The sequence below is a fragment of the Mercenaria mercenaria genome, chromosome 13, assembly GCF_021730395.1.
Source record: "Mercenaria mercenaria strain notata chromosome 13, MADL_Memer_1, whole genome shotgun sequence".
In the NCBI taxonomy this organism is placed as follows: Eukaryota; Metazoa; Mollusca; class Bivalvia; order Venerida; family Veneridae; genus Mercenaria; species Mercenaria mercenaria.
In genome coordinates, this window is record NC_069373.1 from 21208779 (window position 1) to 21236692 (window position 27914).

The 27914-nt window shown below is 37.2% G+C and overlaps 1 protein-coding gene across 1 annotated transcript; it reads right to left on the bottom strand.

Moving 5' to 3' along the window:
• Positions 1–1625: 1625 nt before the first annotated feature.
• On the bottom strand, positions 1626–27260 carry LOC123529449 (RING1 and YY1-binding protein-like). The gene is made up of 4 exons (XM_045309776.2): positions 27160–27260; positions 21123–21245; positions 18969–19250; positions 1626–10196 (listed from the first exon to the last, which is right to left on the bottom strand). The coding sequence occupies exons 1-4, from the start codon at positions 27183–27185 to the stop codon at positions 9986–9988; spliced, it is 642 nt and encodes a 213-aa protein (XP_045165711.1). The 5' UTR covers positions 27186–27260; the 3' UTR covers positions 1626–9985.
• Positions 27261–27914: the final 654 nt, after the last annotated feature.

Genomic DNA, 27914 nt, shown 5'->3' on the forward strand with positions numbered 1-27914 from the left:
CAGACTTATTCCAGATCACTTTCCTACTTTCCATGATGATTTTTAAATTTTCCATGACATTTCCATGACAAAATGCAAAAATTCAATTTTCCCTGACTTTTCCAGACAAATCTCGTTTTCCATGACTTTTCCAGTCCTGTGCGAACCCTGCTAGGCCTTGCAGTTTCAGACATGAAGATTTTGAAAATATTTTCCTAAATAAGTCCATGTAAAACTTGGGACTCCCGGGGTGGGGCCTCTTTTCACCCCAGGGGCATAATTTGAACAATCTTGGTAGAAGACCACAAGGAAATGCTACATACCAAACATCAAAGGCCTAGGTCTTGTGGCTTCAGACAGGAAGATTTTTAAAGTTTTTTCCTGTGTGTCTATGTAAAACTTGGGATCTACCGGGTGTGGCCTCTTTTCAACCCAGGAGCATAATTTGCATAATTTTGGTAGAGGACCTCAAGGCAATGCTACATACCAAATATCAAAGGCCTAGTCATATAGTTTCAAAAGAAGATTTTTCCTATATAAATTTATGTGAAACTTGGGACCCCTGGAGGGGGGCCTCTTTTCACCCCAGGGAAATGAGTTGAACAGTCTTTATAGAGGATCATTAGATGATATCACATGCCAAATATTGAGGTTCTATGCCTTGTGGTTTCGGACAAGAAGATTTCCCTATGCAAGTATATGTAAACCATGTGACCCCCAGGGCGGGGCCATATTTGACCAGAGGGGGATAATTTGAACAATCTTGATAGAGGACCACTAGATGATGCTACATACCAAATAGAAAAGCCTATGACATGTGGTTTTGGATAAGAAGATTTTTTAAAGTTTTTCCTTTCGGTTGCCATGGCAACCAGAGGTCTGCATTGAATTCAATTCTTCGAACAATTTTGAAAGGGGGTACCCAAGGATCATTCCTGTGCAATTTGGTGTAATTCTGCCCAGTGGTTTTCAAGAAGATTTCTTTTACAAAATGTTGATGGACAAACGACGCACAACGGACATTGAGCGGGCACAAAAGCCTTTGGCTCAGGTGAGCTAATAAAAATGGGAGAGAGCCTAATAACGATGGTACAGACCAAGTTTGATGAAGATCCATTCAGCTGTTCTAGAGAAGTCTTTAAAAGGTCTTTTTAGCTCTAGTGGCACCTGAAAGGGGCCAAGTGCCCCCATTTGGACAAACTTTTGAGAGGACTTTATAATGATGCCTCCAAGTGCGATGAAGATCCATCTAACAGTCATGTGAAGAAGTCGTTTAAAGGTATTTCTAATTTTAGCTCTAGCGGCCCTTAAAAAGGGCCAAGTGAACAAAATTGACATTGGCCCTTATTATGATGATACAGACTAAGTTTAATGAAGAGCCATCAACCGATTCCTGAGAAGAAGTTTTTTAACAGTTTTCAATTTTTAGCTTTGGCACATTTCCTCAAAGGTGCCAAGGTGAACCATTCGGACAAATTTGATAAAAGTCCATGCCAGGACACTACTGACCAAGTTTGGTGTAATTCTGACCAGTAGTTTCAGAGAAGATGTTTAAGGAAAAATGTTGACACAAGACGGCGGATGATGGACAACGGACCATCCACCTATACTAATAGCTCACCCTGAACAAAATTAAAACAATGTAGTTTTCATTTACATGTGCTTAAAATGCATCATGTGTTTTATTGTATTTCATACCTCAAAAACATTACAAAAAAGTTTCATTTATGAAATTTCAATATGTCCGTAATGAATACTGTTATATGTTAAATTATTCTTGAAAAGATTGAACAGCAAACTGCACACTGCCTGCATTCCACATGCAACATTTTTCCCAGTAATAAAATGGTCCACAAACTGTTAATTCCAAAAAAAGCAAAACATTTGGGATTTTTTTTAAATCCAACTCTTTTTGTCTGAGAATTCCTTAATTCTAAACAATCAAAGACAGCCTCTCCCTATGTTTTTTTTTGATGTGTAGAACAATCAATTAGCGAGAAAACTAGAAGACGCTTTTGTAGAAAAGCGCATGTTTCCCCCAATGCATAGTCGTTATAGGCAAGAAGTCAAGAGGGGACAGGAGCAAAAGTCAAAGAGACACTGATGGTTGGCTGCAACAGGGATCACCTTCTTAGCATGTCCAATAATTCTATGAAGTTTCAACATTCTGGGTCAAGTGGTTCTGAAGTTATTGATCGGAAACCATTTTCCATGTTCAGACCCTTGTGACTTTATCAATACGGGTCATCTACTCTGCATGTCCAATCATCCTACGAAGTTTCAACATTCTGGGTCAAGTGATTCTCAAGTTATTGATAGGAAACCATTTTCCATGTTCAGACCCCTGTGACCTTGACATTAGCTCAAGTGATGCCAAAAACAATAATAGTCATCTGCTCTGTAAGTCCTATCATCCTATGAAGTTTTTATGTTCTAGGTCGAATGGTGTGCAAGTTATTGATTGGAAACCGTTTTCCATGTTCTCGTCCCTGTGTCCTTGACCTTTGATCAAGTAACCCAAAAATCAATCGGGATAGTCTACTCTACATGTCCAATCATCCTATAAAGTTCCAACATTCTGGGTCGGATGGTCCTCAAGTTATTGATCAGAAATGGTTTTCCATGTTCAGGCCCCTGTGACCCTGACCTTTGATCTGATACCCCAAATGTTTTATGGGTCATTTACTCTGTATGTCCTATCATCCTACGAAGTTTTAAGGTTCTCGGTCAAATGGTTCAGTTATTGATAAAAAATTAAGTGTGACGGAGAGGTGGCCCCTGTGACCTTGACCTTTGATAAAGTTACCCCCAAAACGAGTCATTTACTTTGTAAGTCCTATCACCCCATGAAGTTTGAAGGTTCTAAAGTTACTGACAGGAAATGGATTTCCATATTCTGGCCACTGTGACCTTGACCTTTAATAGAGCGACCCAAACAACAATAGGGGTCATCTACTCTGCATGTCCAATCATTCCTTGAATATTCAATATTCTGGGTAAAGTGGTTCTCAAATAACTGATCAGAAATGGTTTTCCATGTTCAGGCCCTTGTGACCTTTGATCCAATGACTTGGGAATCAATAAGGGTCATCTACTTTGCATGTTCAATCATCCTATGAAATTTAAACATTCTGGGTCAAGTGAATCTAAAGTTACTGATAGGAAATCATTTTCCATGGTCTGCTCAATAAGCCCTACCACAGTTTGAAGGTTCTAGGTCAAACGATTCTCCAGTTATTGGTCGGAAATGAAGTGTGACGAACGGACAGGGCAAAAACAAGAACTGTCACAGGTAGGACTGGGACGATTACTTGGTTAATCGGATCCGATTCGATTACTAGGTGAAACTGGTTTCAATTTTGCAAAAGCGCTAATCGATCTCAAACAATAAACATCAGAAATACTTTATCTATATACATTTCTTTGACCAGCACATAGACCCGCAGAATATTTCCTCTAAAACACATCAACTGAACATAAATCAATAGTCTTGGATTTGCTTGTCGTGATATATCTAAAATAAAATACACCAATATTAATTATCACACTGCTTCCAAATGATAAAGTCTGTAAGTTCCTAATGAAGTCAGCTGCTGAAAGTACCTTTATACGGTCGTCAGGAAATAAAACAAGAGCTGTCGGAGGACAGCAACGCTCGACTATTTAACAGCCTTGTCGCTTGAATGAATACGAAAGTCGAAAAAGGGGCATAATTTAAAAAAAGCAAAATAGGGTTATGGAACCTGCATAGTGCTTATCAGCTCATGACAGTGGACAAGTGTGTGAAGTTTCAATCCATTCCCATTAGAGGGTACTGAGATACCAGCCTACATATAAGAATTTAACCCAAAAAGGTGCATAATTTTGTAAAATGCAAAGTTGAGTTATTGACCCTTCGCACTGCATGTCATATCATGACAGTGAACAAGTGTGTGAAGTTTCAATCCTTTCCCATTAGTGGATACTGAGATACCAGCTTACATACAAAACCTTAACCAAAAAATTCTAAGTCGAAAAAGGGGCATAATTTTGTAAAAAAGCAAAATAGAGTTATGGAACCTGCTTTGTGCATGTCAGATCATGACAGTGAACAAGTGTGTGAAGTTTCAATCCATTCCAATTAGTGAGTACTGAGATACCAGCTTACATACAAAACCTTAACCAAAAAAATTCTAAGTCGAAAAAGGGGCATAATTTTGTAAAAAAGCAAAATAGAGTTATGGACCTGTGCAATGTAAGTCAGTTTATCACAGTGAATAAGTGTGTGAAGTTTCAATCCATTCCCACAAGTGGTTACTGAGATACCAGCTTACATACAAAACCTTAACCAAAAATTTCTAAGTCGAAAAAGGGGCATAATTTTGTAAAAAAGCAAAATAGAGTTATGGGACCTGTGCAGTGTAAGTCAGTTTATCACAGTGAATAAGTGTGTGAAGTTTCAATCCATTCCCACAAGTGGTTACTGAGATACCAGCTTACATACAAAACCTTAACCAAAAATTTCTAAGTCGAAAAAGGGGCATAATTTTGTAAAAAAGCAGAATAGAATTATGGGACCTGTGCAATGTAAGTCAGTTTATCACAGTGAATAAGTGTGTGAAGTTTCAATCCATTCCCACATGTGGTTGCTGAGATACCAGCTTACATACAAAACTTAACCAAATCGGGACGCGGACGCGGACGCCGACGCATGGGCGAGTCCAATAGCTCTACTATTCTATGAATAGTCGAGCTAAAAAGCATTTCAAATATGGCGCCCGATTAACCGGTTCGATTCGATTTCATACAAATGATTAACTGGTTTCAAAATTTTGAAATCGCCCCAGCCCTAGTCACAGGAGACAGCGCGCTCAACTATTTCGATGCTGGACAGTGAAACTGGGCACATCTGAGGAAACTGGAGCTGTCACTGGAGAGTTTAATGACTCCAATGGTGGATGAAGATATTGCACAATAGCTTGAGTCTGTGTCAAAAATATCAAGTAATCAGAGAGGTAAATATGAAGTGTATCAAAACACTACGTAACTATAATTCTAAGCAAAAAGGGGGCATAATTCATAAAATATTGGTGCAGGAGTTATGCACCTTGTGTCATATGATGAGGGTGATGATGTGGAACAACTACTTCATGTTTGAATCAAATGCATTTGGTAACAAGAGGGCCATGATGGCCCTATATCGCTCACCTGTTATCACTGCACTTGAGGACAAGAAGGTCCTCAGAAAAATATATCTAAGTCCAAAGGACAGGAACAACAAAGGAAAGAAATTTAACCAAAAAGAAAAACAAAATTCTTACAAGGTACAGATATGTCAAAATACACCTAAAAATTAGAAAAGTTGTCTTAGTTTTTCCCTATGGCCAATAATAAACAAGAGGACCATGATGGTCCTGAATCGCTCACCTCTTCCCACATGACCCAGTTTTGAGTATGACGTCGTTTTTTCTATAATTTGACATAGTCACCTAGTTTTTGAGCTCATGTGACCCAGTTTTGAACTTGACCTAGATATTATCAAGATAAAAATTCTGACCAATTTTCATGAAGATCCATTGAAAAATATGGTCTCTAGAGATGTCACAAGGTTTTTCTATTATCTGACCTATTGACCTAGTTTTTGAACGTACGTGACCCTGTTTTGAACTTTACCTAGATATCATCAAGGTGAACATCCTCACTAATTTTCATGAAGATCTCATGAAAAATATGGCCTCTAGAGAGGTCACAAGGTTTTTCTATTTTTATACCTACTGGCCTAGTTTTTGAAGGCACGTGACCCAGTTTCGAAACTGACCTAGATATCATCAAGGTGAACATTCAGATCAATTTTCATGAAGATCCATTGAAAAATATGGCCTCTAGAGAGGTCAAAAGATTTTAATAATTTTAGACCTACTGACCTAGTTTTTGACCGCATGTGACCCAGTTTCGAACTTGACCTAGATATCATCAAGATGAACATTCAGACCAACTTCCATACAGATCCCGTGAAAAATATGGCCTCTAGAGAGGAACAAGGTTTTTCTATTATTTCACCTACTGACCTAGTTTTTGAAGGCACGTGACCCAGTTTCAAACTTGACCTAGATATCATCAAGGTGAACGTTCTGACCAATTTTCATGAAGATCTTGTGAAATATATGGCCTCTAGAGAGGTCACAAGATTTTTCTATTTTTAGACCTACTGACCTAGTTTTTGAAGGCACGTGACCCAGTTTCGAACTTGACCTAGATATCATCAAGATGAACATTCTGACCAATTTTCATGAAGATCCATTGAAAATTATGGCCTCTAGAGTGGTCACAAGGTTTTTCTATTTTTAGACCTACTGACCTACTTTTTGGCCGCACGTGACCCAGTTCTGAACTTGACCTAGAATTTACCAAGATGAACATTCTGACCCATTTTCATAAAGATCCCATGAAAACTGTGACCTCTAGAGATGTCACAAGGAAAAGTTTACGCGGACGGACGACGGACGCTGTGCGATCACAAAAGCTCACCTTGTCACTTCATGACAGGTGAGCTAAAAACTGAGATATAGTGAATATGCATCAAAATTAACCTTAAATTCTAAGTAAAAAGGGGCATAATTCATGAAACATTGGCGCTAGAGTTATGCACCTTGTGTTACATGATGTGGGTGATGATGCTGAACAACTACTTCGAGTATGAATCAAAAACATTCAGTAATAACAGAGATAGAGTAAAAGTGCATCAAAACTTTAACCTGAAATTCTAAGTAAAAAGGGGGAATAATTCATTAAAAATTTGTGCCAGAGTTATGCACCTTGTGTCATATGATGTAGGTGATGATGTTGAACAATTATTTTAAGTTTGAATCAAATTCATTCAGTAATACCAGAGATAGAGTGAAAGTGCATCAAAACTTTAACCTGAAATTCTAAGTAAAAAAGGGAAATAATTCATAAAAAAATTGAGCCAGAGTTATGCACCTTGTGTCATATGATGTGGGTGATGATGTTGAACAATTATTTTAAGTTTGAATCAAATCCATTCAGTAATAACAGAGATAGAGTGAAAGTGCATCAAAACTTTAACCTTGAAATCTAACTGAAAAGGGGGATAAATCATGAAATATTTGTGCAAGAGTTATGGCCCTTATTTCAGATGATGTGGGTGATGATGAGGAATAACTATTTTAAGTTTGAATCAAATCCATCAAGTAATTAGAGATATGGTGAAAAAAGAGAAAGTGTTAAAAAACTAACCAAGGTGGAAACGTGGAAAGACTCTGACACCAGGTCGAGTAGGACAGCTCTCCTTAGTCGAGCTAACAACATGTCTCTCCCAGAGGGAGGGAGGATGGGAGTTGGGGTGGGGGACATAAAAATATGCTGCAATTTAAAGGGCAAGGAATGCCTGTCAGTAAGTTAATTTTAGATGAAAGTCATCCTTAATCCTTTCATAATGCTGAAAGTATTTTTAAAATTGGACCACAAATGAAATAGATATGGCTGTTTGAAATTTTAAAAAATTGTAAAGTAAATACAGTTTAATTATGTGTCTAGAAATTTAATATATCCACCATTTTGTTTTCTGTAAATGGCTGCCATTTTGATAAAATATTTAAATGCTTATAACTTTCTCATTTTTAAGCCGATTTTGAAAACTCTCTCACTTCTTTAAATAATTAAATAAATCTGTTAAAAGACCCTTTGGAAGCAAAGAATGCAACCAAGAAGAATAATCACAGACTCGGTTTCATTGAATCTGTTCATGAAATTCCAACAGATGGAATTAACATAAGAACAACATTGCCTTTCCCTTTAAAGCAAATACTTTTTTCACAGAGAAATTTCCTTTTTACATTTTATGCCAAGGTTGCGGATACTAGATCAAGGCATTCTCAAGATACTTGGTGGAAATGTTGTTGTTGTTTTTTTTGTTCCAACAGGATACCTTGACCTTTCACTCATTATTCTCGAAACAATAGCAGTCATGCACTGTTCATTGGCAATGTGCCTGCCAAGTTTGTAGAACTTAGATCAGGGTGCTTTCAAGATATTAAGCAGAACAGCTTTTTGTGATAACAATAACAGTGCTCAAAAGCCATCCCGGTTTCATCAACTACCCATGCGCACTGTTAATGCCAAGTTTGAGGATTGTAAGTCAGGGGTTTTCAATAAATTATGTTTGAGGATAAGAGTCAATGGGTTCTCATGACACTGAGTTGAAATGGTGTATGTACAAACAGCTATTGTGACTTTGACCTTTGACATCTGACCAACTGTCATCACAATCAATTGAGGTTATCAAGTTTGAAGATAGTAGGTCTAGGCATTTTCAAGATATTGAACAGAATAAAAACATTCTTGTACTAACAGTCACAGTGATATTGACCACAGACCTCAAAATCAATCAGGATTTGCAATGTGCAAATCAAGTCTGAAGGTCATAGGTCAACTCATACTTATGTTATATTGAAACAAGAGCTGTCTGATGACAGCGCGCTCGACTTTTCTCATGTGCTTGACTCTTAATTACAGAGCTTTGCCAGGAAAAACTTTAACCAAATAATTCTAAGTTAAAAAGGGGCAAATAACTCTGTCAAAATTCAAATCAGAGTTATTGGGATTGTTTCTCCTGGTGTAGACTTTGACAGAAAATAACTGTTTTAAGGTTCACGTGAAAAGCTTTGATAGCAACAGAGATATTGACTTTATCAAAAATTTTAGCCAAAAAATTTTAAGTTCAAAAGGGACATAACTCAGTCAAAATTCAAACAGAGTTATGGGGATTGTTTCTCCTGGTGCAGACTTTGATAGTAAATAACCATTTTAATTTTCAAGTCAATAGCTTTGATAGTATAAGAGATAACTGACTTTATCAAAAACTTTAACCAACGGCGACACCGACGCTGGGGTGAGAACAATAGTTCTAATTTTTCTTCGAAAAGTCGAGCTAAAAACTAAAATAATTTAATGACGGAAGGACAGCCAGATGTATGACCAGTGCCATCACATAATACATACATCACTTCTTGTGTGTTTTAAAGATTTGATTCAAAGACAAAGAAAACTAAAGCTACCGAGACCTGTTGCCAAAGCTAAATGTAGCTGAGATGAATATTCAATGACAATCACTACAAATAGATTCATGGAAGAATATGCATTTTCTCTATACATAATGTTAGGTTATATACAAAATGATAAATGTAAGATGAGGATCATTACAACATTAGCATATTTATGTTAAACACAATGTCCCCTACTTCTGCAAATGATAGCCTGTAGGATAAAACTGGGTATACATGTATATAGTTGTAACTTAACATTTGGACAACTGACTTCAAAAATATAAACAGTTATATACTAATCACTGCAGTCATCCTTAACTTCAAAGTTACTGGTCATCAACCTACAAGTTCTCCTATCATTTAGAAGAGGTCATTATGACCTTGACACTTGACCTACTTACCCTTTGAACAATAGTGATCATCTTATAAGCACTTACAAAAAATAACTATCAAGTTTGAAAACTGAAGGCCCATAATTTAATATTCTCAAATTCATGAATGAAAGTTTCTTCAGTCTCAAGATCATAGTGAGTGACCTCGTCCTTTAATATACATGTTCACTGACACCAGAACTACAGCGGCTAGCTGATAATGTATGTCATAATAAGGGTCATCTAATGACCACAGGCAATCATGGTATGATGTCTGAAATCATAAACCAAAGGGATCTTCAACTTTAGATATGAAACTGAATGTTTTGGAGACAGACCCTAATGAGCATAACAACAAACACCCCCTCACTCTTTTCTGAAATGGAGGTATAATAGAATTCAATTCCTTCCGCAAGACAGCCTTTTGAAAAAATACAGAATCAAATACACTTGCAATCATCCCTGTTAGAAGAACCAGTTCTCCGACGGAAACCGTCAATATTCACTAGGATACTATATGTCATACTGTAGTACGGTAGTCCGGAAGATTTACATAAAATGAAGACGACATCTGAAGAACTTAATGACGTTTCAGGTATGATTATCACTAACAAGTCTATCTTCGTGAATATCATTGCTGGCATTGCTTGAAGTGTCACTCATATCTGACTGCACTTTGGTCAGTTCGGTGGCAAGTTTGCGTTTCTTTGGTTGATAATCTGTTATCATAACAGTCACGTTATCTACGGTGACGGCGATCTGCTGTGCGCTGCTTCGATCTACATTCTTCAATCTTGGAGGCCTGAAGTATTAATAATACATGTAAATCAGTAAACCAGTCCTTGTATCTGAAATTGCCTTGAGTTAGGTTTAAGTTCTCTTGCTTTATGTCACGGCACAATTTTGCTCATTTGGTGACTTCCATATACCGGTATCAATGTTGAATGAGACTCCAGGTTCCACAATTATTTACATTAATGCAGGCAGAGTTGGAATCGGGTATAACCACAGGCTATGTGCAAACTTATGGATATATTCCTCACATTAAAGAATTCAATTTGATGCAACCAATGCTTTCTTCCGGTTTTGGGGGAAAAAATTAAGCCCCTGGTCAAATTATGCGGGTTTTTCTGGTAAACATTCAAATGTCAATTACAATTTAAAGTAACTGGGGGACCCACACCATTGTTTGCCACTTGAGCCAACTGGCAAATTTGCGATCAAAGTGGTGCATAAAAATCGAGAGTGGCGAAAATGGAAATTTCTATATATTTCATTGTTCTAAATCGTAAAATTCTCAAATTTAGACTTGTTAGGATTATTTGCTTTCGATTCAGGTCACAAAATATCGAAACGGGTATGCATTCTGCATTTTATGTAACTGTGTGAGTTTAATGTGGTCTTTTACCAGCTGCCACCCTGTTTAAAAACTTTTATTAATGGAAGTTACAAAAAAAAATCCAAAGCAGGAGCAGGGTTGCCACTAAGTTGAGAAAATGAAATTCCCTGACTTTTCCCTGACTAAACCGTACTTTTCACTGACTTTCTTTAACAAATACAAAAAATTTCAAAGTTAACATAAACAAGAGGGCCATGATGGCCCTATATCACTCACCAGAGTTGATCTGGCCTACTGGCCTAGTTTTTTATCCCACATGACCCAGTTTCGAATCTGATCTAGAGATCATCAAGGCAAACATTCTGACTAAGTTTCATAAAGATTGGGTCATAACTGCGACCTCTAGAGTGTTCACAAGCTTTTCCTTTGATCTGACCAGGTGACCTAGCTTTTGACCCTACATGACCCAGTTTCAAACTTAACATAGAAATCGCCTTTAGAGGGTTCCTTTGATCTGGCCTACTGACCTAGATTTTGACCCTACATTACCCAGTTTCAAAACTGACCTAGAGATCATCAAGGCAAACATTCTGACAAAGTTTCATAAATATTCGGTTATAAATGTGGCCTCTAGAGTGTTCACAAGCTTTTCCTTTGATCTAGCAAACTGACCTAATTTTTGACCCCACATAACCCAGATTCGAACAAGACAAACATTCTGACCAAATTTCATAAAGATTGAGTCACAGCTGTGGCCTCTAAGTGCATGTCCACAAGCTTTTCCTTTGATCTGGCCTACTGACCTAGTTTTTGACCCCACATGACCCAGTTTCAAACTTGACCTATAGATCATCAAGACTAACATTCTGACCAAGTTTCATCAAGATTAGGTCACAACTGTGGCCTCTAGTGTATTCACGAGCTTTTGCTTTGATTTGACTGGATGTCTAGTTTTTGACCCCACGTGACCCAGATTCATCCTTGACCTATAAATTATCAAGACAAACATTCTGACTAATTCTCATCAGTTTCAAACTTAAATTGTGGTCTCTTAAGAGTGTTGACAAGATTTTCCTTTGATCTGGCCTAGTGACCTAGTTTTTGATCCCACATGACCCAGTTTCAAACTTGAACTAGAATTCATCAAGACAAACATTCTGACCAAGTTTCATAAATACTGAGTCACAATTGTGGCCTCTAGAGTGTTCACAAGCTTTTCCTTTGATCTGGCCTACTGACCTAGTTTTTGACCCACATGACCCAGTTTTGATCCTGATCTAGAGATCATCAAGACTAACATTCTGACCAAGTTTCATAAAGATTGGGTTACAAATGTTCACAAGGCAAATGTTGACGGACGATGCATGCCAGACAATGACCAGTCACAATAGCTCACACTGAGCACTTTGTGCTCTGGTGAGCTAAAAATGGAATTGAATCAAACATTTAAACTATGTTTATACACAATTACACCAAAATGTGTTTGGAAATACTTATAAATACTGCTTAAAGACTGCCATAGCCACTGAACATTTTAAAATTGACCCAGAATTTTATTTTCCCCTGACTTTTCAAAAATTTCATTTTTCACTGACCATTATCAAGATTCACTGACCTTGAAAAAATAAATTTTCCCCCAACTTTTCAAGATAAGTGGCAACCCTGAGGAGGGAATATCCCTCCCCACCCAATATATGACCAATCGCGTAAAAGTGTCTCAATTTTTTTCAGCCCAGTGTGGGCCCTGTATCCTCAAGAGAAATTTAGAGACTTCATATTTCAGGATTTTTTTTTACAAGTTGCAGATTCTTGACAGACATTGCAGAAATAGAACAATCTGACTAAAGTACATCTCCTATTACGCTACGCATAGGATCTGACAACGAGCTATTGATGGCCTCGTTCTGATAACCCTTCCGCTAGCCAATCAAAAGCTACCTTACAGCATTCTGTAAGCTTTATAAAGTCTTGGGTTTTGATATCAACAATTTTTAAGTTGAAAGTTTTCAGATAGCCTGTTAGCTCAGTTGGTAGGGCACATGCTCTGTAAATGAGAGGTCCCAGGTTCGAGCCCTGGGTTAACTACAAAATTTTTCTTTCTCTTTGACATTCGAACAAGTTGTCTGATTGGTTCAAACAAAAATAGATTTGCGAAAATAAAAATAGCAATATTGGAAATCCAAAATAAGTAGAAGACGAATGTGAATGGGTCGTTTTCAGATCTTCGTTTAGAAGATCAAGTACTTTAGTCAGATTGAGAAATAGAACAATTAACTCTTCACTTGTCATATTTTAACTTTTGTGTCATACTTTTGTTTTTCACACAATTACAACAGAAATGTAACAAGAGGCCCAAATGGGCCTCAGTCGCTCACCTGAGGTAGACCTTGACCTAATTAGATCTTGCTTGTGACAAAGTTTTAAATTTAACCAAGAGGGCCATGATAGCCCTATATCGCTCAACTGAGTTTTGTTGCTTGCTTAAATAAATTTCTCTGCTGAAGTTTCACTAACAAAAACTAGGTGAATCGGAACTTGAGCTAGGGGACAACTTGAGCGAAATAGTCGCTTTGTTGTAGCTCCCCACTTCGCTCTAATCTTACATCAAAGCAAAATTCAAGTTGCCTGATTTATTATCCACACTCCTCCAGTTATCCACTATTGGCCTGTTGACACTTGATTCGAATACACGATGGCATAATTTAAGCTCCGCCTACTTCAGATACCGAGAAGTGTGAAGGTGATCATGGTCTTTGACACCTGTTTTGTAAACTGACTGTTGATAAACAAAGCAGTAGGAATTTATATTACATTAGCTTATACATTTTCTCTTGACCTTAAGAAAGTATCTTATCTTGACTGGCTTGCGTAATTTCCTTAAAATCCATGTAGTTTACTTGTATTTTTTAAAATCCAGACTTTAGAAACATAATATTACTACTAACACTTTCTGTGACTAAAATAATGTAACTGAAATTCACACAAATTTTTGACACCTGCCATCAGAAACTGGGTTAAACCTGTTTGACAAATGTTTCTTTTATTGTGTGCCGACACAAGCAAATCAAAGAAGATGTGTAATTCTTTGTGATGTCACTGCTGTCATGTATTTAATTCAAGACCAGCCTAATACGCACTAGTTTGTTAAAAGTAACAGTTACTGTGAAATGCTTTAATGGGTTTTTGTGTTTTGACTTCAAGTGCATTAGCACTGGGAGCTTGATTTATTTTTGCTGATATGGATTTAACTTTTTTTTAATTGTATTAATAATTTAAGGATTGTCTTGGTTTGGGCAATCATTGCAAGAGTGAAACAAGGAGCTGCATTCAATACAAAGCAACCTAAGTCCAAAACAAGGTCAAGGTCAAACTGAGGTCAGGTGATGTTTGAAGATGAGGAATGGTCACAGGTTACATCTGCATTAGTATCAATTCATTCTTGTAAGCAGTATTGATGCTAGGCGAAACGGTCCCATTTGGTTAACCAAGAGATGGCCGATATAAAGCAACCTAAGTCCAAAATGAGTCAAGGTCAAACTGAGGTCAGGTGATGTTTTAAGATGAGGAATGGTCACAGGTTACACCTGTATTAGTATCTATCCATTCTTGTAAGCGGTATTGATGCTAGACGAAACGGGCCCATTTGGTTAACCAAGAGATGGCCCATATAAAGCAATCTAAGTCCAAAATGAGATCAAGGTCAAGGTAAAACTGAGGTCAGGTGATGTCTGAAGATGAGGAATGGTCACAGGTTACATCTGCATTAATATCACTTCATTCTAGTAAGGGGTATTGATGCTAGACGAAACGGTCCCATTTGGTTAACCTCGTATGGACGGATGGACAGACGGATGTACTCACGGTATGATACTTAAGTGACTTTACAATGTTAAATTTTAGCCACATAAACCCAAAAATAAGTCACATAAACCCACTTTTGGACACTTTTTAAAGTGACTGTCATATAAAAAAAGAGTCCAAACCCTAACCTGCTAGACACTCAAGTATAAATTCGTTAGCCCGGACGGACGGACGGATGGACGGACGGACGGACAGGATGATCACTATATGCCTCCCGCATCAGTAGATGCCGGGGGCATAAAAACTTTAATCATATTCTCAAGGATAAAAATTAGATTTACAAGGATAATTAAGAAAACAGAATCATTGATATTTTCAGTGAATTTGTTATTTACTTTAAAATAATAGACTTAAACAAAGACAGGAAATAATAAAAGTAGTTATATTAAGTATATTTACTAAATATTAATTTAGTTCCCTTTTCAACTTGCATGTCATGGCACTAAAATTTTACTTAATTTCAATCCAAGGCATAACTACATGTAGAGTTGTCACAGGAGTGACAAATTATACCCCCACAATATGGCATTGTCACAGAACTAAGCCAATGTGGAAGGTGAACATGCTTGACCTTTGACCTACTGCCCTCAAAATCAATAGAGGTTATCTGCTGGTCATGATCAACCTCCCTATGAAGTTTCATGATCCTCGGCCCAAGCGTTCTCAAGTTATTGTCCCTAAAAGGTTTAAATGTTCCAGGTCATTCTGACCTTTGACCTTTGGAACTCAAAATCAATGACTAACCCCCTATTTAGTTTCGTGATCCTAGTACCAAGCTTTCTGAAGTTATTGTCTGAAAACCGTTTAAATGTTCCGGGTCACTTTGACCTTGACCTGTGACCTAAAAATCATTAGGGATCATCTGCTGGTCATAACCAACCTCCCTATCAATTTTCATTAACCTTGGCTGAAGTGTTCTCAAGTTATCATCCGGAAACCTTGTAACAGTTTCGTGTTATTGTGACCTTTGACCTACTAGCCTCAAAGTCAAACTTGACCTGTATTTTATCATGTTAAACCTGTGTACAAAAATTATGATCCTAGACCCAAGCCTTCTCAAGTTATCATCCGGAAACTGTTTAACTGTTCCGAGTCACTGTGACCTTCACCATAGACTTACTGATCTCAAAGTAAAATTTGACCTGTATTTCATGATGTTACACCTGTGTACCAAAATTTATGATCCTAGGCCCAAGCGTTCTCAAGTTATCATCTGGAAACTATTTGAATGTTCCGTGTCACTGTGACCTTGACCTTTGACCTACTGACTTCAAAGTAAAACCTGACCTGTATTTCATGATGTTACACCTGTGTACCAAAATTCATGATCATAGGCCCAAGCGTTCTCAAGTTATCATTCGGAAACCATTTAACTGTTCCGAGTCACTGTTACCTTGACCTTTGACCTACAGACCTCGAAGTCAAACTTGACCTGCATTTCATGATGTTACACCCGTGTACCAAAATTTATGATCCTAGGCCCAAGCATTCTCAAGTTATCATCCGGAAACTGTTAAACTGTTCTGGGTCACTGTGACATTGACCTTTGACCTAATGACCCCAAATTCGAACTTAACCTGTATTTTCTGATGTTACACCTGTGTACCAAAAATTATTTAAATCGGTCAAGCCTTTCATGAGTTATCATCCGGAAACCATGAAAACCAACAGACTGAAACCGACCGACCGCCAAGCTCATTCCTATATACACCCCCACCCCCGGGCCCAAAACTTTGTTTTGTTGGGGTATAATAACATTTATTTTTTGTACTGTTATTGTCTAGCCCTATAATAAACACTGAATAGGACAGCCAGACTTTTGTATAGTTGTCAGGGCTCGATAAATCCACTTGTAAATACCAGTAGAAATTGACTTTGGGCGAATGAAAAACTTGCTGTTACAGTAGTACTCCTGCAGGAGTGTGATGTTTTACCAAAAATATAATAAATCCAATTAAGCCAATAAGCCATGAAGAAGCCTGGTAGCTGAAAGATCTTTAACAAAAGTTAATTTGTTGACTGCTACTTTAAAATCTAACTCCATTACGACACTGCATTATGATTACATTAGATAGACGCTCCACCTTGGTTAAATGGTGTAGAGGGGGAATGGGGGTAAGTCCTAAATTCCTATCCAGTAACCAGTTCAGCTAGTGAACTATTTTACCTGAAAACAATATTTATATTCATGTACATGCAGATGGAAAAACAAAACAAGAGCTACGCCAAGCGGGGCAATATACGCCCGAAGGGTTACATCAGAGGATTGGAGCAAACTTTAAAGAACTTGACTGTTGAAGCCCAAAGGACAGTCCACAGAAAAATCCTAACAGGGTACAGGTATGTCAAAATACACCTAAATATTAGAAGTACCATCCATGTTGTATCACAGAAAAGTGGTCTCGGGTTTTCCCTATGGCCAATAATAAAAAAGTTTCAAAATAAGCTATTTATAGTAACATAAAAGGGAAGTAATTTAAACAAGAGGGTCATGATGACCCTGGATCGCTCACCTGAGTAATTTGAGCTACATGTTTCAAATGTCAAACTGATGATTTTTAGAAATTTTTTGGAAGATTTGCCGATGTACAATCAAGTAACCCCTTGGGCGGGGCCAATTTTATCCCGGGCGTCATGATTTGAACAAAGTTTGTAGAAGTCTACTAGGCAATGTTACATATCAAATATCTAAGACCTAGGGCTTCTGGTTTATTTTAAGCATATTTATGAAGATTTCCCTATGTACAATCAAGTAACCCCTGGGGTGGGGTCAATATTTGAAAAGACTTTGTAGAGGTCCACTAGGCAATGCTACATGTCAAATATCTAAGCTCTAGGTCTTCTGGTTTATTTTTAGAAAATTTTGAAGATTTTTCTATGTACAATCAAGTAACCCCATGGGGCGGGGTCAATTTGACACTGGGGGTCATGATTTGAACAAATTTTGTAGAAGTCCGATGGATGGGTGGACGGATAGCTCAGTGGTTTGCACACTGGCCTTCCAATCCTGAGGTCGGGGGTTCGATCCCCGGCAGCTACTCGGGAATTTTCAGAAACGCGTTTCCCACCCAACTAGAGGTGTACTGGTCAGTAACCCAGGCAATCCTTGCGTGTATCAGTGCTATACACTGGGCACGTTAAAGAACCAGGCTGTCTATTCGAAACGAGCTAGGCTAAGTTGGCCGGACAAGCCTGTATCTGATTTCTGATCTCTCTGTCGTGGGGGCTTTGTCTCACTCTGTCCCTCTGGTCAGATCTTTCTGTGTCTGTACTAGTAGAGGATGAATTATGCGCCCTGTGTGGCTGCATTTGAACTATGTAAAGCGCCTTTGAACGTGAAATTGATCATGAAAAGGGCGCTATATAAATCTGGTATAATAATAATAATAATAAGTCTACTAGGCAAAGCTACATGTCAAATATCCAAGACCTAGGCCTTCTGGTTTATTTTTAGAAAATTTTTGAAGATTTTCCTATGTAAAATCAAGTGACCTCTGGGGTAGGGTAAATTTTGAGCCCGGGGATCATGATTTGAACAAATTTTGTAGAGGTCCACTAGGCAATGCTACATGTCAAATATCTAAGCTCTAGGCCTTCTGGTTTATTTTTTTTTAAAAATTGAAGATTTTCCTATAGAAATCTATGTAAAATCAAGAGACCCCTGGGGCGGGGTCAATTTTGACCCCGGGGTCATGATTTGAACAACTTAAGTAGAGGTCCACTAGGCAATGCTACATGTCAAATATCTAAGCTCTAGGGCTTCTGGTTTTTGAGAAGAAGATTTTTAAAGTTTTTCCTTTCGGTTGCCATGGCAACTAGAGTTCTGCATGGAATTCAAGTCTTTGAACTATTTTGAAAGGGGGCCAACCAAGGATCATTCCTGTGAAGTTTGGTGTAATTCTGCCCAGTGGTTTTCAAGAAGAAGATTTTTTTAGAAATTGTTGACGGACGACGCACTATACACGATGGACGACGGACATAAAGCGGTCACAAAAGCTCACCTTGTCACTTCGTGACAGGTGAGCTAAAAAAATTATTGAAAGTGAACAAGAAAGGGATCTATCTTTTATAAACAGTTTAAAAAAGGGATCTGTCAAATAAAAACAAGAGCACTGCAATGCAGAGCAATATACATAAAGCAGTCATATATGACTTTTAACCCCTAAGTGTGACCTTGACCTTGAAGCGAGTCATCTGAAACATGCGCTCTGCACGTCGTCTTGGTGTGGTGAACATTTTTGTCAAGTTTCTTTGATATCCTTCAAGGGGTTCAAGAGTTACAGAGCGGACATGAAATTGCTGACGGACGGACGGACGGACACTGGGGTATAACATAATACGTCCTTTTGGGCGTATAAAAAGGAATAACCATACCTTGTATTTTTCTTTGTCTGTTTATGCTGCTTTTGTTGTGTATTTTGCTTTATTTGTGTGTTTGATTTTTCTCCTTTGTTCACAGATGCTAATCCTTTCTCTTTTTTAAACACTGGCTTTGGGGGTGCGGGTGGAGGACCAAATATGTCATCTGTAGGCTCTGGAAAAAGTCGTTCTTGATCCTCGTCTTCTAGGTTTGGAGATCCGGGGGGAGGTGTTAAGGGAGCTGCATACTGTTGTGCAACCTGCTGAGCAACCAGCTGAGGATTCAACTTAGGTTTGCTGCACATAAAAGAAAACAGAATGTCTGACTTTTATACCAAATATTTCAAACATACATATAGGCAACCTTAAACATTTGCTTGTCATGCTCCGACAGTTTTTCTAAACTTTGAAAGGGACAAAACTCTGTACAAATGGAAATATATTCCCACTTTTCATACAATGATGATATGTTATAAATCACCTCACTCTTTGGCAGTAAAGGTTTAACTCTGGAAATAAGTCTTATAAAGTGTAAGAATTATTTTACCATTAGACACTGAATTAATCCTAAAATTGCCCTTTTTTTAATTTATAAACTGAAAAGGTAGCACTGTTCAAATATACCTCAGAATGCACTACTTTAGTTGTACTCTTACAAAAAATCTTTTAACAGTGATATCCATCTTTTATCCATCTAGTCTGTATAATGAAAAGGAAAAACATGAGCTGTCACTATTGGTGACAAATGCCCCCGAAGCATGCTCAAGAATGCTACTGTTGTCTGCGCAAAAAAAACACACATCATTTCGTGACCTTGACCCAAGAGACCAGAGTCCTAAGCATGACACATTTTCTCAATATGGTTAACATTTGTGTCAAATTATTTTCAAATACCTTGATAAATGGCAGAGTTATTGACCAGACAAGAAACACCTTTGACTTTTAAGTGTGACCTTTACCTTAGAGCTAGTGGTCGGGGTCTTGCGCATAACATGTCATCTCAATAAAGGGAACATTTATGCCAAGTAATTTTAAAATTCCTTCATCAATGGCAGACTGGACAGGAAACAGACCATGTTAACATTTAATCTCTAAGTGTGACCTTGACCTTATAGCTAGGGGTCTGGATCTTGTGCATGACACATCGCCTCATTATGAGGAACATTTATGCCATCATGAGGAACATTTATGCCAAGTAATTTCAAAATCCCTTCAACAATGGCAGAGTTATGGACCCGACACGAAACAGACCATGTTAACCTTTGGCTTCTAAGTCTGACCTTGACCTTGAAGCTAGGGGTCTGGGTCTTCCGCATGACAGGTAGACTCATTATGGTTAACATTTAAATTATTTCAAAATCCCTTCATGGATGGCAGAGTTATGGACCAGACACGAAACAGACCCTATTAACCTTTGACGTCTAATTGTGACCTTGAACTTGGAGCTAGGATCTGGGCCTTGCACATGATGCATCGTCTCATTATGGTGAACAGTTATGCCAAGTTATTTTTAAAATCCCTTTATGGATGGCAGAGTTACAGACCTGACAAGAATTTACTTGGACAGACGCACAGACACACGGACGGACAGTGCGATTTGAATATGCCCACCTTCAGGGGCATAAAAACCTCTTTCAACCTACCAATGACTAAAATGACAAAAATTCTTGGAAAAAGCACAGGAAACAAACCATTTTTTTTCAGAATGGCCCGATAAAAAAAGAATGCTAATTATTATTTTTTTGACTGACAGATGATTTGTAAGCAAGTTGTATCTGTATATTCAATGGAGTATTTGTATTGTAATTCTTAGAATAAAGTGCAGCATTTTGTCCCATTTTTTCATTAATTTTAGAATATAAATTACCTTTATAAATTGGAGCCAACAAGAAACCAGTTCTATGTCAAGGGAACATGGTTTGAATAAATCTGTTAAGGTACCTTAAGCTAACATAGACTGTAAACATGTCAAGGTATCTCAATCCCGTATGGAAACTACTGACGTGCAATTTATTTCTTCAGACAAAGCCCCTACAAACCCAAAATCTCTCTGAAGCAAACTGGTTCTTTGGTCTGTCGTAGATATGTCTCACAGGGGTTTGCTGTGACAGAAACCGCTGCAGCAGTCTACTGCTTTAAAAGTCAGAGCTTGTTTTTTTTTAAGCTTACCGAGTAGAGGTGCCCTTTCTAACATCGCACATATCACACTTATATGCCTCGGCAGAGTTCTTATATGTGCATACACTACAATCCCAGCTTCCGTCTTCAGGAGGTTTAACAGGTCTCTTTGACCTAAAATTGCCAAATGGTACAAAATCAGATATATCATTAAAAACAATTAAAAACAAAAAGCAGTATTCAAAAATTAACTGAATTAGTGCAGAAGTCATCTGCTTGTGCAGATGTGAATATCAGGCTCAAGGACAGTTCAGGTGGTAAAAAGGCTATGCCAAGTTACTATGTAAACGGTTTCTTGAGAGCTGGATATTCCCAACAGCATAGTTACAATCAGAGATAGAATCTTTTTCTTGCATGCCATATATTCAACAAATAGTAGTATGAAATTAAACAAATGACTTTCACTTCTTTCAAATGCACTTCTTTCTTACATTATATACCACATTAACAAAGTGGGCAAACTCTACATGCAAAAACAGGAGGTACATCATGATAGTTACAAAGACAAAACAATGTAATAATTAAAACTATCAGTTCTGGTTTTGTTTAATCATCTGCAGTGAAATGTTATGGTTTTTTTTGTAAAATACGTTGTTGTTTTTTTAATCCAGAAATATATCATACATAAGTTACATAACAAAGAGGAAACTATTAAGGTATCTGATTTTTATCCATTTTTTATGCTAAAACTTTTGAGTGCCAGAATGTCACAATAAAACTTTTTAAAGCCTGTCATAGCAAATTTCTTTACACTGGCACCTGTATTTGCAAATGGAATTTTAATTCTGTGGTTGTGTTGTAATTCTTGGAGAGCATCACTTCAAAATGGCTGATTTGGAAATAAATTACTATCATATGATTCAAACTTCAGCAATTTTTAATCATTCAAGAGACAATGGCACAAAGTAACTATAATTATCAAACTTGATATATATGTTACAGTAAAACATATTCTGTATAAGTTTGGTAGACAGGCTAATAAGATAGCAAGCCCAAACAATGACATATCCAATTCTAACAACCAGGAGTTTCAAGAATAAACCCAATTATAAAACAAGAGCTGTCGGAGGACAGCAACGCTCGACTATTCAACAGCCTTGTCGACTGAATTAATACGAAAGTCAAAAAAGGGGAATAATTTAGTAAAAAAGCAAATACTATTAGGGTTATGGAACCTGCATAGTGCTTATCAGCTCATGACAGTGGACAAGTGTGTGAAGTTTCAATCCATTCCCATTAGTGGGTACTGAGATACCAGCTTACATATAAGAATTTAACCCAAAACTCCTAAGTTAAAAAATGGGCATAATTTTGTAAACTGCGAAGTTGAGTTATTGACCCTTTGCACTGCAGGTCATATCATGACAGTGAACAAGTGTGTGAAGTTTCAATCCTTTCCCATTAGTGGATACTGAGATACCAGCTTACATACAACAAGAGCTGTCAGTGGACAGCGCGCTCGACTATTCTCAGTGTTTGATAGTATAATATAAGCAATGAGTAAAACTTAAACATTACAATAAGCATATTCTAAGTCAAAAAGGGGCCATAATTCAGTCAAAATGCTTTATAGAGTTGCCTCCTCCTTTTTACAGACTGGGGTCATGATGGTAAACAAGTATGCAAAATATAAAAGCAATATCTCAATGGACTTTGAAAATGTTTTGGGTGGTACGCAAACTTTAACATTTATTCTAAGTCCAAAAGGGGCCATAATTCAGTCAAAATGCTTGATAGAGTTACCTCCTTCTTTTTACAAACTGGGGTCATGATGGTAAACAAGTATGCAAAATATGAAAGCAATATCTCAATGGACTTTGAAAATATTTGGGGTGGTACGCAAACTTTAACATTTATTCTAAGTTGAAAAGGGGCCATAATTCACTCAAAATGCTTGATAGAGTTGCCTCCTCCTTTTTACAGACTGGGGTCATGACGGTAAACAAGTATGCAAAATATGAAAGCAATATCTCCATGGACTTTGAAAATATTTGGGGTGGTACGCAAACTTTAACATTTATTCTAAGTTGAAAAGGGGCCATAATTCAGTCAAAATGCTTGATAGAGTTGCCTCCTCCTTTTTACAGACTGGGGTCATGATGGTAAACAAGTATGCAAAATATGAAAGCAATATCTCAATGGACTTTGAAAATATTTGGGGTAGTACGCAAACTTTAACATTTGTGTGACGCTAACGCTCACGCCGACACGAGTAGGATAGCTCCCCTATTCTTCGAATAGTCGAGCTAAAAACTTAGCCAAAAATTTCTATGTTGAAAAAGGGGCATAATTTTGTAAAAAAGCTAAATAAAGTTATGGGACCTGCTTTGTGCATGTCAGATCATGACAGTGAACAAGTGTGTGAAGTATCAATCCATTCCCACAAGTGGTTACTGAGATACATGTATCAAAAATTGTAACCAAAAATTTCTAAGTCAAAAAAGGGGCATAATTTTATAAAAAAGCAAAATAGAGTTATGGAACCTGTGCAATGTAAGTCAGTTTCTCACAGTGAATAAGTGTGTGAAGTTTCAATCCATTCCCACAAGTGGTTGCTGAGATACCAGCTTACATACAAAAACTTAACCAAATCGGGACGGGGACGCGGACGCCGACGCATGGGCGAGTCGAATAGCTCTACTATTCTATGAATAGTCGAGCTTAAAAGTTACATGACTTTTTGCTCCAAGGTGACGATATGAGTTATTTATAGTAACAACAAAGGGAAGTTAATTTTAAAAAGAAAATTCAAAAAATTCTAAGTCCACAAAAAATCCTTACCAGACAGAGATAAGTCGAAATACACCTAAAAATTGGATGTATCATGCATGTTGTACCTCAGAATAGTGGTCTTGGTTTTTCCCTACAGTCAGTGATTAAAAAAAGTTACAATATTAAATAGTTGAGCCTGTGTCAAAAATATTAAGTAACAAGAGCTCGTGGAACATGAAATGCCCCCCCTTGATGCATTCAGTAATTGCACAAGGAACAGAAGTTACTTGGTCACTGTACACAAAAATTCTACTATTCTGGGTCAATGTGACCTTGACCTTTGACATACTGACCTCAAAATCAATAGAGGTCATCTGCTGGTCATGATCAACCTCCCTATTAAGTTTCTAAGCCCAAGCATTCTCAAGTTATCGTCCTGAAACGGTTTAACTGTTCTGGGTCACTTTGACCTTGACCTTTGACCTACTGACCTCAAAATCAATAGGGGTCATCTGCTGGTCCTCCCTATCAAGTTTCGTGATCCAAGGCCAAAGCATTCTCAAGTTATAGTCCGGAAACGGTTTAACTGTTCCGGGTCACTTTGACCTTGACCTTTGACCTACTGACCTCAAAATCAATAGGGGTCATTTGCTAGTCATGACCTCCCTATCAACTTTCATGATCCTAGACCCAAGCATTCTTGAGTTATCATCAGGAAATCGGTTAACAGTTCCGGGTCGCTGTGACCTTGACCTTTGACCTACTAACCTCAAAATCAATAAGGGTCAGCTGCTGGTCATGACAATCCTCCCTATCAAGTTTCATGATCCTAGGTGCAAGCGTTCTTGAGTTATGTATTCTCTTTTCAAAAACATTCAGCTTTTTAAATTTCTATAAAATACTTTTCATTCATTGATGTTTTTTTACATACACACCGATTTAGTCAGTAAAAGATAGCCTCGATTTTCATTTGATGACATATGAAAAATAACACAACAAGCAAATATTTAAAATGTATGTTAGAATGTCTGTCTGCATGCAAGTAAAATAATGATATGAAAATTTATACAATAATTCAAGTCTAAAAACAAAATTTCTCAACCATAGATCCTCTATTTATTTATTTGGGTTTTACGGCGCACCAACACAGTATGGGTTTTATGCCGCCAAACAGGACTACAATTTTTGGTTTCACATCTCATTTACAATACATCGAAATAAAAACACGAGGTATAGATCCTCTATACCCCACAGGTGCTAGTAACTAAATCCTACCCCAAAGCACTGTACTGGTACTAATGATAAACCTGGACAGATGATAAAGTCGACCACCTTGAAATTATTCGATTGCAAGCGGTTATTTATATAACTGAACATGCCGTCTAAGAGCAACCACTTACAACACCAACAGGTGTAAAGAAAAACAATTTTGATAAATATTCCACATATAAATTAATGACTTACATTTATCTGTTTAAAACATATTTATCCAAAATTACTGGGGAAGAGGATAATTTTTGCACACGCTCACTGTCAACACATAAAGGCCTGACATTGGGTCACTTTTCATTACTTGATCCAGAATGACTGTTGCAGCATTTTTGGGAAAGTTTCAATATAATACTACAGAGAAAATTTTTTAAATGACAAAGTGGTCAAATTTATCATCAGTCAACGTTCATACAGTCCCCATTTTACATACCCCTTTCTATCCTTACTCATTTGGCTTATTGGGATAACTTAATTATTTTATGATCTGACATTTTATACTTGTCATCCCTCTAAGCCTTACCCATATCTGCATTTTACTGTTAGGAAAACCAAGACATTTAAAATCCAAAAAAGTCATAATATACCGTCAGACTTACTTGCTTTAATAAATTAAACATTAATATTCACTTAGAAACTTCAAATGGGTTGAATTTAATTCATAATATTAAATAAGAGACTTAAATCTTCGAAAATATGATGTGACAGGTGCAAGAAGATATCTACCCTGACACCATTTCAATAAACAATAGACTGCCGATTTCACTAAATTGCAGAAACAAAACACAAAATGTATATTCATAAAATGTCAGCGAGGCATTTAGTTTATGCTTTAATGTCAACATAAATTCATTTTCAGAGATGTAATCATTACAAAAACTTTGTACATGTACCAGAAATCGTTCCCAACAGATTTCAATTGGGGATTTCCTAACAGAAATATGCAGAATCAATTTGGACGTGACGGAGACAGTGACAGTCAAAATTTATAACGCTGTCCCGAAACGTCCTATTATTTGGACTAACCCTTTCATGGCCTCACTTCGTGCGAGTTTGCTTACTAAATATTGATTTAAATTATGTCAATCTTTCAGCAAATGTTAAGCTTTAGTTTGATACCAACCACTGATAAAAATTTGCAGAAATAAAAAAGTTACAGGTAAAAAACCTCATTTTCTGTCCGGTTTATCATTAGTACATGTAGTCTATTACTGTCTAATATTCTCCATATCGACATTATGGATAAAATCCCGTTTTCCGGTATTAACCACCAATAAACGCCCGTTCCCGGCTTTATGGTGAGGGGGTTATCGGCCATTACGCTACATGGCAGTAGACCCGGTAGTGTTTAGATTATCCTTTTTTCAAGTTTTAAACAAAGTAAATTAATAAAAAAGTATTGCAGATTATCATTAAACATTGTTGTAATTAAGATGTAGCAAAAATATCCTCAAAGTTTACTTTATTTTTGAAATTTCATCTTTTGTTCTACACTGCCGCTTCTGTGGCTCGATACCGAAGGTGTGAAATTATTCGCATTTTTCAAGGTAAACAGATTATTTTTGCAAAAAAAATGTTGCCGAGGTCGTAGAAAAGTATTTCCATTGTGAGAAAGTAAGAACTTCCCTAAAACCTTAACTTCTCGCCAAAATAATCGCTAATACTGTACACGGTCTTTATATCGGTTAATCTCGACAGCCCCCTTGACCCTATTTACAGAAATACCGGAAAACGGGATTTATCCTTAATGTCGATATGGTCAATACCAGGAAACATTTCCAACGGATTTCATTCTGGATTTCCTAACAGAAATAGGCAGAATAGTGACTGGACAGCGTCAGTCAAAAGTTACCACGGCGATATTTTAATTTTATTTTGAAAGTTAATGAACTTTGGTCTGCGAAAATAATGTGCGAAAATTATGTACGAAAATTCTTAGTGCGAAACAAAAATCAATGATCTGCAAACTTGTCGCCTGTTAATATTTAAAACGAAAATTAGTTTATATCATTCATAAAATGAAAATTATATTCTTCTGCTTATTTACCTGCCAGGGGCTCTTTTCTCGTCCATTAAGAACGATTTTCAACTCTTTTGTTGTTTTTCTCCTTTAACCGGAAGTGGAATAAATCACGTGGGTCGAGTCACGTGTTTTGAACTTTTTATGGCGGTAAGTGCAAAAATCAGCTTGGTTGCGTAAATCCGACAGTCACAGACACCATCCTAACTCTATGGACACGGGTGTGTGTATGCTAGATTTAAGTTCTGAGCCCATTTACATTTAAAGTTTTGATGGGAGTTTAAGGTTTAGGCAAAGCCTCTTGTGTCCCATGTCTCTTAGTTACATTCCAGTAGATCTAGTGGTCTAATCTTTTTTTGAATGTTTCAACTGTCTGAGCACTTACAACCCTTTCGGGCAGTCCATTCCATGCATTTACTATTGTGATGGAGAAAAAAAAATTCCGAGGAAGGAGTCCTTTCATAAGAGTTGGTTTATAGAGCTTTCAGTGAATGTCCTCTGGTAGATGAAATATCTGATAGATTTTCTAACTTGAAAAACTTGTCAGGATAAGAATTGTATTTACCAGTCAAAAACTTATGGTTTCAATAAAGTCACCTCTTAAACGCCTTTCTTTCAAGCTGTACATATTCAAAAGATCCAAACGTTCTTCGTAATTTAAATCCGCCAACTCAGGCACTAACCTTGTTACATATTTCTGTACTCTCTCAAGACAATCAATATCTTTCACAAAGTAGGGATTCCATGATTGTACAGCATATTCCATTAATGGTCTAACGTAT

What these genes read in the sequence shown, in the direction of transcription:
- LOC123529449 (XM_045309776.2), bottom strand. Translation starts at nt 27,185, where the DNA reads ATGGACGAGAAAAGAGCCCCTGGCAG. An exon ending in AGAAAGGGCACCTCTACTCG is followed by an intron (nt 19,251 to 21,122) that starts GTAAGCTTAAAA and finishes TTTTATGTGCAG; the next exon opens with CAAACCTAAGTTGAATCCTC. An exon ending in CAGACAAAGAAAAATACAAG is followed by an intron (nt 10,197 to 18,968) that starts GTATGGTTATTC and finishes TTAATACTTCAG; the next exon opens with GCCTCCAAGATTGAAGAATG.